At 41.6% G+C, this 14,296-nt stretch overlaps 1 protein-coding gene across 1 annotated transcript; it reads left to right on the top strand.

Annotated features, from left to right (window-relative positions):
- The first annotated feature begins 5,658 nt into the window (after nt 1-5,658).
- Nucleotides 5,659-14,030, top strand: LOC123124125 (mitochondrial inner membrane protein OXA1-like). The gene is made up of 9 exons (XM_044544818.1): nt 5,659-6,182; nt 6,282-6,363; nt 7,377-7,421; nt 7,566-7,624; nt 9,910-9,976; nt 10,098-10,229; nt 12,150-12,269; nt 13,316-13,370; nt 13,483-14,030. The coding sequence occupies exons 1-9, from the start codon at nt 5,740-5,742 to the stop codon at nt 13,683-13,685; spliced, it is 1,206 nt and encodes a 401-aa protein (XP_044400753.1). The 5' UTR covers nt 5,659-5,739; the 3' UTR covers nt 13,686-14,030.
- The last annotated feature ends 266 nt before the right edge of the window (nt 14,031-14,296 follow it).

The raw sequence follows: 14,296 nt of genomic DNA, 5'->3' as shown, positions 1-14,296 counted from the left end.
TCTTCGTGATGCATGACTTGAACGTGCACACCGCAACCTAACCCCACAAAGAACTCTCACAAGACCATGGGTTAGTACACAAAGCGTAATTGACAATGCTTACCATACCATGGGATCACTTGATCCTTCTTGGTACATCTTCTACGCTTTGTGAGTTGATCAACTTGATTCACTCTTGACTTAGTCTTGATCAACCTTGAACCTTTCCAACTCTCTTCATTTGGATGATGCCTTGAAGGTAAGCATGAATGATCACACAATCTTCTTCTTCAAGACATGCTTGCAATAAGCTCAACTCTCACATGACCAATCTTTGGATAATTCCTTAATAGCACATTGGTCGACACAAGCTCTCCTTCAAACCAACACATGTACTCCAAGAAAATCCTATGGACAAGACCTTCAAATATAACTCAAGGCAACCATTAGTCTATAGAGATTGTCATCAATTACCAAAACCAAACATGGGGGCACCGCATGTTATTTCATCCCTGTACTCAAAGATCTGAACCATGAGTTCAGAAGATTTGCAACACAATGCAAATAACCTGCCAGATTCATTTACTGACTATAAAGGTGTCATAGAATCCTACAATCCTAAAAATATGCCGGAAAGAGTGGAGGTACCAACTAAAACCACTCAACTCCCCGTTAAAAGCAACAAGGGGAGAAGTACGACAATAGTACATCAGGATTAAGCTTCTCGTAAGCAAGGATATCAAGGCCTGTGAATCAGTAAATGCAAGTCAACTTCACGATGATTGACACCTGATGGGTAGTATACACCCAGTGGACGGGAAACCTCCACCAACCCAGGTCATAATGCACAAAATGACCGGGACATCGGAATACCCGACTCAATCGCATTGGGAAATCGCGAGCAGTCACTATGGGTAACGATATTTCCATCAACTATATATTGATATAAAGATTCTGGAGAAACATATAACCGAAAGTCTACAACTGTCGACATACATTCCTCAACTAGATTGAAAAAACCTTTCAAGTGATTCAGATCCAAAGACCACGGCCATGGCAAAGTGTGAACAACACTCGGACTGAACTCAAGCAAAGGGTATAATCTAGGTAGAAATGATCTTGCTCAATACTGGGAAGGTATTCATAAGCAATACCTACATCAGTTTTCTTCTTGAAACAGAATTGAGAACAACGAGGTGGTAAAACAAAGAGCAAGTATTGTAGCACAAGGGTTTACGCGGATACCTAACTATTCTCCAGAGGTGGAATCTCTTTCCGATAACTTATATCATTGGCAGTACAAAATCATCTATCTGTCCAGTTGATAGATGTAGTGCTCACATATCCATGTGGATCACTAGATTCAGACACATATGATTGATTCCCGATGGAATCTCGCTTCTGAATCGAAATGCAATACGCAACATACATTGTGTAAAAGCAATAAGTCACCATAAGACTTATTGTTGTAGGTACATATGGTACAATTGACGTAGTGAGTTCCTTATACACAAGGATTACTCCTACAGTGGTGATTATCCATGTTTGTGTCTCTGCAATGATGACACATGTAATCATCTAAACGACGGAGTTTAAATGAAGGATTTGTGTAAACAAAATATCGCTCGTTACTACAACTTGAGCACCTTCATTCATACATTATGGTATACTATGTTGTCTATATCCATAATATATTGGAGAAATTCATTGTGGACAAATCTTATCCATCTATAACTCTCATGGTAGTTCATTCTCTAGACATAGAGAAAGATCTATTTAGACCAAGAGATGATGGAAATGATATATTGGGACTCAATGTTCGGTAATGCCATTGGATCCACCAAACACAATTGGTTGGTACTCAAGAATATCTTTTGATATCTCCAAGGCATCAAACATCTTGTCTTGGTTTTTCAGTTTCACAGAAATGTGAACACCGATATCATTGGATACATCGATCAGATCCCCACTATGGCAGATCATAGACAAGCTTATTGTTCCTACTAGGTGTGGTAGCCCCCTCATGATTAGTCTTCGAAATAGACCTTATGGCTACATCCACCAACCATTATCTCAATGATAATGTTTCTTGTGTTGCCCGGATGCAAACAGGTTACATAATAAGCAATATCATTATATTGCATATCTTGCAAGTCAAATCATGCGACTGATTTGTTCACCGGGTCTCTACCAGCTTCAACGTTCCAAAAATGTGTTCATGGAATTGGTATATGACGACTTCGGAATATGCAAGAATCAGGGGGAGTATATTCCTGAATTGTTCCTATTAAAAGCATCATATTATACTTTTTTTCTCTTCATGAGTTTACTTTATAGGTTCTCATAAAGGTTTTTAGTGAGGTAATATCAACAGACCATATGTCATATTTTCTGTTTTCCCCACCGGGGTTTTTAAGAAAGTATACACGACATATTTATTGTCCTTTTAATTCTATGGGTTTTCCGCATATCGAGTTAAAACAGACAATAAGCATTATATGTTGCGGCATTTTCTCCTTATTTTTCCCACTGGGTTTGAAGGAGTTTTAGCAACATATCAAACACTTTTCTCCTCACATTTTTTCCACAGGGTTTTTGGAGGAGACTCTTTCAAGATGATGATGCTATCTGGACAAGCATGGATTAGGAGGAGTGTTAAGATTAATTTACATAATAATTAAGGGATTAATCCCCGCTTGCAACGACGGTTGCTTTCTGCAACCCCGTCGGTTCCGTTCGGACTGACGCCACCTTGTAAACGCCTGCTCCAGTGCTATATATAGCACTTCATCTAATGCAAAGAGGATAGTTACCGAAAAAGGGTTTCCCCCCGCTTTATATTATAAAGCAACAGACACCGATCACAGGGTAACTGCCGGGGCGAACGGCACACCAAGCCCAAAAGGGAAAAAGAAGAAGAAATAAAAGACAACAACGGCAGCGCGACAAGCACATACGATCCGCCACCGCTGCTCCCTCCATCTTCGTCCCACCACACGCCATGGCACTGGACCGTCGTATACCAAGCATCACCTCCAAGAAGGAATGCGACGCTAACGACGCTGCTGCCCGGACATGTCCTAGGGTTTCCCCCGGCATACGGAGGGGAGCAGGGGATGGGTAGCGCCGACGCCCTCCAGGAAGGAATGAGGGCACCCTCAGGTGTCACCGCGTCGGAGCCAGATGAACCGGCAGAGATTTCTCCCGCATCCCCAAGCACCGCTACCCACTCGAACCGGGGCCATCCAACCATCTTGCCACCCGCAAGCACGCGCCACCACGGTCTTGGACACATCCACGCTGCCCCGCTGCGAACACCACCACAAGGCCAAGGAGACCGGAAAGAAGCGCCAATCGACGGGAGGAACCACACCGAAGCCAAGCGGGAGGGAACCACCTCCCGCGGCGACGTCGCGGTCGCCGTCCGGACGTGGCAGCAGGGCACACCAGGCCACCCCTGGCCCGGCCAGGCCCGCAACGGGCCCGCAAAGCCCCGCCGGCCATGCTGCAGCAAGCCGGCACCTGCGCCGCCTGCTTCCAGCCGCCAACGCCGCTCTCCCGCCTCCTGGAGGCCACGCCGCCGGCCCGTCCCGCCGCCGGCCCGCCCAAACCCAGATGGGGCCCGAAGGGCCCAAATCTGGGCCGAGCGGGCTGGTGCAAGCTGCGCCGCCGCGCCATCCCGCCGCCAACGGCGACGCCGTCGCCCAGTCGTCCACCCACGCCGCGCCGGGATCTCCGCCGCCACGTCGGACCGCCGCCGCCGAAGAGCACCTCCCCTCGCACACCCCCCCGCGCCGGGGAGCACCGAGAGGGAAGGGCTGGAGGCCGCCGCCGCCAGCAACCCAGGGGCCAGGCCCGGCCGCGGGTGCCGGCTACGGCGGCGGGGAGGGAGGGAGGGGGGCTCTAGAGGAGGGGCGCCGGAGCGCGGCCGGTCGCCCGCGGGGACGACGCGGTCGCGCGAGAGGAAAAAGCCCGTCCCGGCCGCTAGTTTATCAGTCAGACCACTATCTAGTCTCTAGGATAAACAATGAAGGCAAATTCCAAAGAGGATAGTTCAATCATTTTGTTCGATTGTCTCTCGTTGCTCTCGTTTACAATTCAACAGCTTGAACCATACATTTTTTAACTTGACCATATTTGCCTGCTGTAACTTTTTTTAGATCAGATTTGCTTAACTTTAAAATGTGACAACGTAGCGAAAAGGGAAAAAGTTCATTTTAAACCTTGAACTTGTAGAGGTTGGGCGGAATGAACCCTCAAGTCAAAATCCCGGTCGATTGCACCCTGAACCCTGCAATCCTGGTCTAAATCAAACCCTGGCATCATTTGAACTGGGATTCGTCTAGTGGGCCGGCCCGATAAATTATATTTACGTTCATTAACAAAAATTCCTAAAAGCGCACACCTTTTTTTTAGCACGCTGGGGAGCTCCGCGTGCGTCCAATGTCTACCCTTCGCTGAACAAGGGGCGCGCAAAACGGGCCGGCCCATTAGCATGCCTCAAGCGGATGTAAAAAATCACGAAAAAGTAATAGCGAGAAGCATGGGACTCGAACTCCCGACCTCAACACGAATAGAAACGTGAACGGCCAGTCGTCCGAGAAAATACCTGCGACTAAAACGCAGCGCTAACAATAAAGTACTGTGACGGATCCTTTTTTTTCAATTTGCGAAACATTTATTGGAAAAAGGTATTAACATATTTTCTGAAAAATGCGAATATTGTTTAATAATGAAACCAATTCCGAATTCCAAACAATCTTTATGAACAGTGAACTTTTTTGAAATGAATGCAAAATACAAACTGAACATTTTGTTGGTATACAGTGAAAATGTTCAAAATATACACTGAACATTTTTGAAAAAATGCGGTGAACATTTTTTTCAAATGCAATCTGAACAATTTTTCTATACACGATAACATTTTTCAATGTACATTGCACATTTTTTCACTGCGGTGAACTTTTTTTTTGAAATGCAATCTGAACAATTTTTCTATACGTGACGAACATTTTTGTGTACACAGGGAACATTTTTTCAATGTACGTTGCACATTTTTTCACTGCGGTGAACTTTTTTGAAAAGTGTGCAAAATTTGAAAAAGTGAAAAATATTGAATTCATAGAAGATTTTTTTTGAATTTCAAACATTTTTCCAAAATATACAGCAAACATTTTTGAACTTTTCTGTAATATAGCGTGAACATTCCTAAATATACAATGAACATTTTTGTAACACGCAATGAACTTTGTATAATATAAGGAAAAAGAAAAAAGTAATCATAAAAAGGAAAAATAAAATAATATAAATATAAGTAGAAAAAGAAAAATAAAAGAAAAAGAAATAAGAACCAGAAAAGAAAAAGCAAAATAAAAGACAAATAACAAACGAAAAACAGAAGCAACAACGTGCAGCATGCGCTGCCGTGAACTGGGCCGGCCCACCCGCGGGCGCTGCGGGCGTTTGCTCCCCAATCCCGTTCATTCTTTGGCATGTCAGCAATCCCGGTTTGGCAAATGATCCGAAGGTTTGATTTAGACCGGGATTACAGAATTCAGGGTGCAATCTATCGGGATTTTAACTTGAGGGTTCATTCCGCCCAACCTCTACAAGTTTAAGGTTTAAAATAGATTTTTTCCGGCGAAAAGTGTGGGCAGGAGTTTCACCTGAAACTGACCGTGGTCGAACCCACTTCGACCGACCCGCCATTCCTCCACGGTCGCATTCCCTCGTGGCCGGCGCACCGCGCTCCCAGCAGAAATGGCGTTCGCCGCGGCTGCGCGGAGAAGCCTCGCCTCGCCTAGCATCTCCGATTGCCTCTTCCGCCGCTTCCATCCGGCGCTCCCTCAACTGCTCCCATCCAACTCCATCGGCGATCCCCGGAAGCCCTCGCCCCTTCCTCTCCCACCCGCACCCCGTCCGCTGCGTTTCGCGTTCTCCCCTTGCGGGACAGCTCAAACCCTAAACCTCCTCCCATTCGGCATCCACCTCCTCGCAGGGCCACCCCGCCGCAGCTTCTCCTCCTCCTCCCGCGACATTGACTTCGCCGACGCCCTCACCGGCGCCGCCGATGCCTGGCCGCCCGTGGCCGCCCCGGTGAGCTTCCCCAGTGAGGTGGCGTTGGCCGCGGTGGACTCGTCGATTGCCGTCGCGGCGGTGCAGCATCTCATCGACGCGGTCCATTCCTTCACTGGTCTGAACTGGTTAGGGTTTAGGGGTTTGAGGATTTTTTGCCCTTCACCGTGTCGTTGGAATTGTCTCTGGCTTACATCATGTTCCTCGTGTATCTTTTTGCACTGCAGGTGGATTTCCATTGCTCTCTCCACTGTGCTCTTACGGTCTGTGTCGTGCCCATTGTGGATGCTTGCCAGGAAACGAGTATATGTAAGATCTTGCTATGGATTGTTGCTTCGGTTTATTTTTGTTCCCAATCATAACATCTTATCTTGTATTGTAGTAGCTGCATCACCCAATTAGTCATAAGCTACTCCCCCCGTTCACTATTACTAAGATAGTCCAACTTTTTTCTAAATCGAATGTATGTAGACATGTTTTAGTGTGTTTATTCACTCATTTCAGTCCGTATGTAGTCCATATTGAAATATCCAAAACATCTTATAATAGTGAACAGAGGAAGTAGATATTATATCATCATTTGTTCATGATAATGAAACAAACTTTATGCATGAAAACTTGCTATTCATTGGATGGAGTTAAATAATCTTTCATCCAGAAACTACAAAGTGACAGGTTTAGGCTGTAAACTGCACCCTTCTTCAGACCCACAACCACAAGGAAACAATTCAAAATATCCATGTTCGTTACACTTATTTTGGGCGCTGTAAGCAAATAGGTAGTACCTTTTATAGTCAGTAGTTGCATGTACCCAGTTAGTCATGAGTTAGATATTAAACTAACTTTCTGCAGGCAAAGTTGAGATTCTTTGCACGGAGTTACTTCCATACAACAACTACAAATTGGTAGGTTTAGTCTGTGAACAACACCTTTTTGTGGACCCACATGGCCACACAACACTTTGTACCACATATCAGCAAATATGCAATATCCATGAGTAAATGTGTGCTCTGAATGCAATATCCCTGAGTAAGTGTGAATGGAATATCCATAAGTAAATGTCTGTTAGGCAGATCCAAGTAAATGAACTGATTGGATGTTAACTTTTCAATGCCCTGTTTTTTGAGTGTGAGAATTTTTCCAGTATCCTGTAGGATAACAGTTGTTCTGTATGAAGCTCTTGCAGAACTCATTTTTATTGCAAAAATGCCTTAACCTGTTACAGAGCCAACTCAGAAAAGTATAACTGTTGTATATTGTGAAGAATATGTTTTGACCACAGGCTTAAACCCTGCCCCTTTTCATGCTTCAAATTTACATAGGAGATGTGTCAGGACATGCAACAAACCAGCAAGTTGGTAAATAATGTAAGCATTCTAACATTATTCATGATTCCTGCAACAAGCAAAGTGAAACACTCTTAGATTTTTGAGTATTCCTAGTGTACTGTATAACCTGCATATTATGTAGTCAAGAAAAGAAAGTTAATTGTATGCAATCATTTGCCGCAGGCTAAGGACGATGCATCAAGAGAAGAAGCTGAGCGTGCAGCATGGTCTTCACTCAAAAAGTATGCAATATGCTTATGTTTATATCTTGACACTATAAAGCGTGTTCCGACAGTGTTAGCGCTATGCTTACTTATGTTTATATCTTGACACTATAAAGTGTGTTCCGACAGTGTTAGCGCTATGCTTACTTATGTTTATATCTTGACACTATAAAGTGTGTTCCGACAGTGTTAGCGCTAATGTTTTCTTTCTGAAAAAAATGTCCTTTATGTTTTAACTTTTAAGTAGTTCTTGCTGGATGAAATAAGAGATATGGGGGATGTTTAATCTTAACATGGAAGAGAGAAGATAAAATCGTGTGTTTCCCCTATGATTTTTCCTTTCAAGCGTTTAACCATGACAAGATGTGTTTAGAAGTGAAGTCGTTTGGAAAGTGATGTTAGATTGTTTCATCTGAGAATCAAAACGATTTTAGTTAAAGGGCATGACTTGTTTCCAGGGTAGATAGTTTAAGTTTTTTATGCGGTTTCAATAGCCTTTTTTTAATCAGGAATGAACGATCCATGTCAAAAGCACGATCTTATGAACTTGTTATTTTTGCACTAAGCATTTATGCATTACACAAAGGGAAAACATGCATGTACACTCTGTGGCATATGTTGTGCACCAGATTCTTAAATTGGCACTTATTGTAGTTATGTAGGTGGTTATCAGTCATCAGCATAGCAAACGGTGGCCGATCACAGGGCTTGCTACTCTAACCAGCTAACTTTCTGCACATCATGTGCAAGAAGCGGCGACAATGGAGCTAATCTTGCCCAAGTTAACACACATTATACCATGAGTGCATGTTTCAGTCATGGGCAGGGACAGTCCCACACACTTGCATATATATTTTTGGATAAATTAGAAAAGTTTTGTGTCTTGATTAAATGATATATAGAAACAACCTATGTACACCAGGCCTACAAATAGGCCAAAACGGCAACATCGTATGTGCACCCCCAAGAAAACTAAGCTCTGCTGGCAGTAACGCCTGTAGGCCAGTTGCCCCTGCCTTAGCCCAGAATCCTGACTCCGCACGTCCTGACGAGCAGCGTAGCGATATCAGGTCTATAAGTCTTGCTGTTTAAGACGACAGCGTTTCACTGCTTCCAAATCCACCATGCTGTGAGCATTATCAACGAGGATAAACAACATGGTTCCCTACCATCCGATGGATCCTCGAGAGGTGAGCCACCCAATCGAGATAAGATAGTTGATACTACATCAGCACAGGTTTTGTTTAATCATTGTATTGCACATTGTTTCGACTGCACGCTGCTACCACCGTTCAGGAAACAGCATCCAACAGAGGGCGGTTACAATATGCATAGGCATACAAAATGCAGGAATAGTGTCAGAGTGAAAACTGATCATTTTCAGTGTGTGTCGCCAGTGGAGCTAACACCAGCATGCATGACCTTCTCTCCCTTCCCTATCGCAGTAGCTCAGCTGAAGGTTTATATCTGCATGTTATTATTCTTCATGTTGGAGCTAGCGTTTGAGGCTACCACTATAAGCTTTGGTTTTAATACTACAAGTTTCTAAATATCGGTCCATACACTCAGTTTGATACCGATTTGGCACATCCTTTTGTATTTTTGTTTTCAGACATGTTGGCTTATACAGACCGACCTTTTATCTTGTATTTATATAGAAGACAAGGATTCTTGTTAAGAAAATGTTGAGAATAAAATTACACATGTATAACTTCATCAAATTATTGCATCATTTGCATGGAGGCACATACTTTTTTGATGGAAACAAATGCATATATATGTGTGTGTGTGTGTGTGTGTGTATAATGTATTTATATACCTTTTATGTCATATTAAACTATTGTTTCTTTCTTTCTTTTGTAGTTCTATAGTGTCCATAGTCCATACCACCAGCCAGTTGGGTCACTTTTGCTGGACAGTTTAGTAAATATAGTTGATTATATCTCCTATTTGCTATGAAAATATAGGCATGTACATGCATATCTGAATTCTGAAGTGCAAACTATAATGCCAACTCTCTCACTTCTAACTTTGCATTAATAATCCTATGGTGCTGTGGTGTGTTGCCTAGCCCTAACTAAAATAATTATAATTTATGCTGCTATGTAGCTTTTCTGGCATTTCCCTTTCCAAATTATTGCCGATCTCTTCGCTTTCTTATTGTATTGAGCTAAATTCCCTTTGGCTAACAAATTTAACCTTATATGCTATAAACAACAAAATTTCTTTTGCTCCTACTTATTGTTATAGGGAGCTTTGCATGGATTTCTCCAAGATCTAAATGCTTGCCTTTGTTCACACAGGTTAGGTCTTGCGTTATATCTTCCACTAATTGTGACACCGTATACCTTGATAACTCTTCACATCGCTGTAAGTTGACACCACGTGCTTCCTTCTGTTTGGCTAACTTTTGGTACCTCCCGTTACCACTACAATCATCTTCACCGTTTCCATTTTCACAGACTATTTCATTCTTCTATCATGCTTCTAGATATCAAACATGGTTGGCAATGTCCCATCTTTAAAAGGGGGTGGAGCATTCTGGTTTACTGATCTGACAACCCCTGATGCTCTTTGCATCTTTCCCATGATAACATCACTGTTCATCATGCTTACCTCAGAGGTATGCTCACAGTTCCTTCAGATCTAAATATATTTTTGTTCTTGTGCTATAAATTTCGAGATCGCATTGATTGCTTGCTTTGAATATTTGCTCATTTGATTTTATTTAGGTTGTCAATGCTCCCACAGTAAACTGTTCGCATAAGATATTTTGTTGTTTTAAGTTTAAACCATAAAAAAAATTCTACCTCCGTTTCAAAATAATTGAAGTTCTGGGTTTGCCTTAATTCAGACTCGTTGAAGTTTGACCAAGGCTATAGAAAAATATATTAACATTTTTTGAACACCAAATTAGTCTCATTATATTCTTTATGAAATATTTATTGTTCTATGTGTATCATTTTTCTATAGAGTTGGTGAAGGGGAGCCTTGGCGCAGCGTTAAAACTGTTGCCTTGTGCCCATGAGGTCACGGGTTCGAGTTCTGGAAACAGCCTCTTGCAGAAATGTAGGGAAAGGCTGCGTACTATAGACCAAAAGTGGTTGGACCCTTCCCCGGACCCTGCGCAAGCGGGAACTACATGCACCGGGCTGCCCTTTTCTGTAGAATTGGTCTAACTTAAGCAAGTTTGACTAATGGAAAATGTAGAATTTCAATTATTTTGGAACGGAGGTAGTACTTATGAGTAATGCCAGTGGTGTTTGCTGAGCGAACAAAGCTGAAGTGTAGATGGAGAACATCATTAATAGTTTCTTCCTCTTTGTTCTGTGTGTCTGCTTACTTAAGTTCTGTTTATGAATAAATATACACCCTCTGTTCAATAATTTTGTCGTGGTTTTAATTCAAATTTGAACTAAAATTTAGTTTTTTTACTTTAGCTTTTTGGCAATACTATGCTGTTTCTGCATGTATTAACATTAGATCTTGGAAATTTTATTTTAATGCACACGGGCGATCTTTCTTTACCATTTGAAGAATTGAAAGCTCCCCAGGGGCACATTTATGAGTGAAGATCCACTAGTGTAGCGTGGTGTTTCTTACAAATAGCACTCAATTCATATTAGTTAGCAATCTGTTGTCTTCAGTTGTCTGTGCATTGGTTGTTGATCATTTGGAGCGACTGTAATTGAATCAAGACACATGTTGTTTGTCATGGGCACATGAATTATGACCTATCTGCACTTCAGCAGTGAACAATCTAGTTCTTAAGAATCCTTGAAACCTTTACAAAGTTTCATGTTTTATGCACAAGTCCTGCATTTTGGTATGTGCAATTGATTTAATCTGCAATCTAGAGTATTTTGGCGATTTAATGCATGTATCTAGTTGTTTGGGCTGAAATCTCTTTTTCTTTAAAACTTGTTTGACGTGAACCTTGAAGGTTTTTACCTACAGTCCTCATCTACTGTGCCATCAATCCATCCATTACTTCCCTTACTTTTAAGTTTGTGTATGCTGTATTGTTTAATTTCTCTGTGCACTTTGCTCTGTGTAATTTAGGATGTGTAAATAACACTCAGATGTCAGTTTGCACTGCCGAACTCTGCTAATTTGACGCCTTTTTTTGTTTATAGCTCTGTCTCTTCATCTTGTTCCTTTTACTTCTTTAAGGCCCCTTTCTTATAATAGTTGATTCATTAATTTTGGGTTGTTGTACGGAAGCCCCCTAAGGCATCCGTGTTTGATAAAATTTCTTTGTCAGATTCAGTGTTAACTGTACTCCCTCCATTTGGAAATGTAAGGCCTCCAGCTTTTTAGGATTTATCTTTGGCCAACATTTAGTTAAACAACGTGTAAAATTACATGATACAGATCGACACTGTTGGATTCATATATAAAATAACTACCCAACAAAATCAATTTTGTATCACATAACATGCATATTGTTTTAACTAATTGTTGGTCAAAGATAATTATTGAAACTGAGGATGCCTTACAATTCCAAACAGAGGGATAGCTAATAAGAGTTTTTGGCTTGTAGCTCAAGTACAATGCTTCAAAGAAATGCAAAAAATACTCTCGCACGATGCACAAAGAAGCAAGGGAAGCTCTGAGAGTAATGTCTCTTCTATCTATGTTGTTGACAGCAACCCTTCCTCAGGTATTGTGGAGTATTTGCCCATCCTTTGAATCTTTTGTTATCAAAACATTGAATATATGATTGAGTTTAAGCTGAACCCTCTAATGCTGAGCTTGGATACGGGTTCTGTGCTCTTAGGATCATATGCAAGGTAAAATCCATAAAGAAACCATAGTGCTTGAGCATGTTAGAATATATATGCATGGAAAAATATTGCTATATGTGCACATTACAAAAAGAGAACATGTCTTTATGTAAAATGCACTCATGATATTATTTTTTCCACTGTGTTTGGGCTTGTACGTATGCTAACATGTTCTAGTAATATAATATGCTTGGGAAATTTTTGAAGTGCACATGTGCACTGTGTCGACAATAGGTGCGTTTCAAATAGGATCATATATGTTTTGGTTGGCCTGTGCTTCTCATTTTGTGATGTAATAGGATCATATATCTGGGTTTTATGTTTTTACCGGGTAAAAGTAAAAAGTTAAAAAATACTTCCCCATGTAGTTGTTTTTTTCTTAATACCTTAGAGTTCAGTAACAGAATGAAAGTATACTTGTTCTTCTGATTGTACTTTTGTATTGGATATATGTTCATAAACGATTGACATGTTAATAATATAAATACAGTATGCATCATTGAGCATATTAGCACAAGAGGGGATCACTATGATTCACTGTTTCTGTGACCATAAGACTATTTTATGGGGGCGGTAGCTTATAGAAAAACATTCAATTTTTCAAGCTCTTGGATGAATTGGCTGGTACATGTATGATGGAATTCATTAGCTCTGCAGTAAAATCTCCAGTTCCATGTAGCTTCTAGGTTTATTACCATGTCAGCAGCTAGCCGGTGAGCTCTTTCTCCAATAAATAGTGCATTACAGAGCATCACTATACTACTAAAAACTACTCCCTCCGTCCCATAATGTAAGACGTTTTTTGACACTGGGACGGAGGGAGTAATTAATATTCCAGACATTCTAAAGTAAAGCACATAAACGTTCTGGGTTTCCCCTTCTTTCTTATGTTAATGCATCTCCAAATCTATGTCCTGTCCAGGCGATTTCTTGTTCCTTGGTCACCTGGAGTTTTCTAAGTCTTGCAGAAAGGATAGGTGAGCCTTGCATTTTGATTGGTCCATTTTCTTTACAAAAATAAAAAATAAATTTGTTTGGTCGTTTCTCCGTTATACTTGACATATAGAAACACGCTTTGATTGCTTGCAGCTCTCGAGCAGCCAGCTCTGCAGAAAGTACTATATGGCACGCCCTTGAAACAAAGAAGATGTTCTTGTGATGGACAGAAGGGCCCAACTGCTGAAGATGCCCCTTCTGTCAAAGAGCAGGAAGAGCCAGTTTCCCCAGAGACAAAGAAATCTTCTGATGCTCACAGAGACGATTCCGATAAGAAATCGACCAAAGGCGGTTAAATGTAGACAGTTAATACTTGCCACTTTTTTTTTTTTGAGATGAACTACACCACTTACAGGGTAGCAATCTCCTAGTTTTATGCTGGTTCCAGGAGTAGAGTAGCTGGCTACTAGTGGAGACGAATAGATAGCATACTGACGTGTTCATCATGTGCTAGCTTAGGTATGGCGAGATCTCTTGGCCTTCATTGACACCATGTTTTGTAAGAAAGATTTCATCGACACTGATCACATTGTACGTCTTCTCAGTTTCATTGAGAAGGAATTGGGAGGGACAACAATTGATTTTTCAAAACAATGACGACTTGACTGTTTTTTGAAGAAAATAACTGGATATCAAGCCTAGATCTGTCAATTTTATGTTTTTATGAGACCTCTTCCAATGCAAAGGTGCTTGGAAGAGGTGCCAAGTGCATTAAATAAGAGTTAAATATACCATGAGTGCCTTAACTTGTCCTGTGCGGTCCTAAAGTTGTAAAATACATAAAAGTGGTGCTTGAACTTGTCTGGGCATGCAAATACGTACCGTATTCAGTGTATGCCTTGCCCATGTGGCATGCCAGTGTGTCGACGGTCTACATGTCAATGAGTGAGAGCATTTTATTTATGAC

The sequence above is a fragment of the Triticum aestivum genome, chromosome 1B (assembly GCF_018294505.1).
Source record: "Triticum aestivum cultivar Chinese Spring chromosome 1B, IWGSC CS RefSeq v2.1, whole genome shotgun sequence".
Lineage (NCBI taxonomy): Eukaryota > Viridiplantae > Streptophyta > Magnoliopsida > Poales > Poaceae > Triticum > Triticum aestivum.
Note: the sequence above shows the minus strand (reverse complement) of the source record. Positions and strands in the feature narration are given on the sequence as shown.

Coding starts and splice junctions, on each gene's coding strand:
- LOC123124125 (XM_044544818.1), top strand. CDS start 5,740: ATGGCGTTCGCCGCGGCTGCGCGGAGAAGCCTCGCCTCGCCTAGCATC. Junction 7,422..7,565: donor CCAGCAAGTTGGTAAATAAT/GTAAGCATTCTA, acceptor CATTTGCCGCAG/GCTAAGGACGATGCATCAAG. Junction 9,977..10,097: donor TGATAACTCTTCACATCGCT/GTAAGTTGACAC, acceptor TCATGCTTCTAG/ATATCAAACATGGTTGGCAA.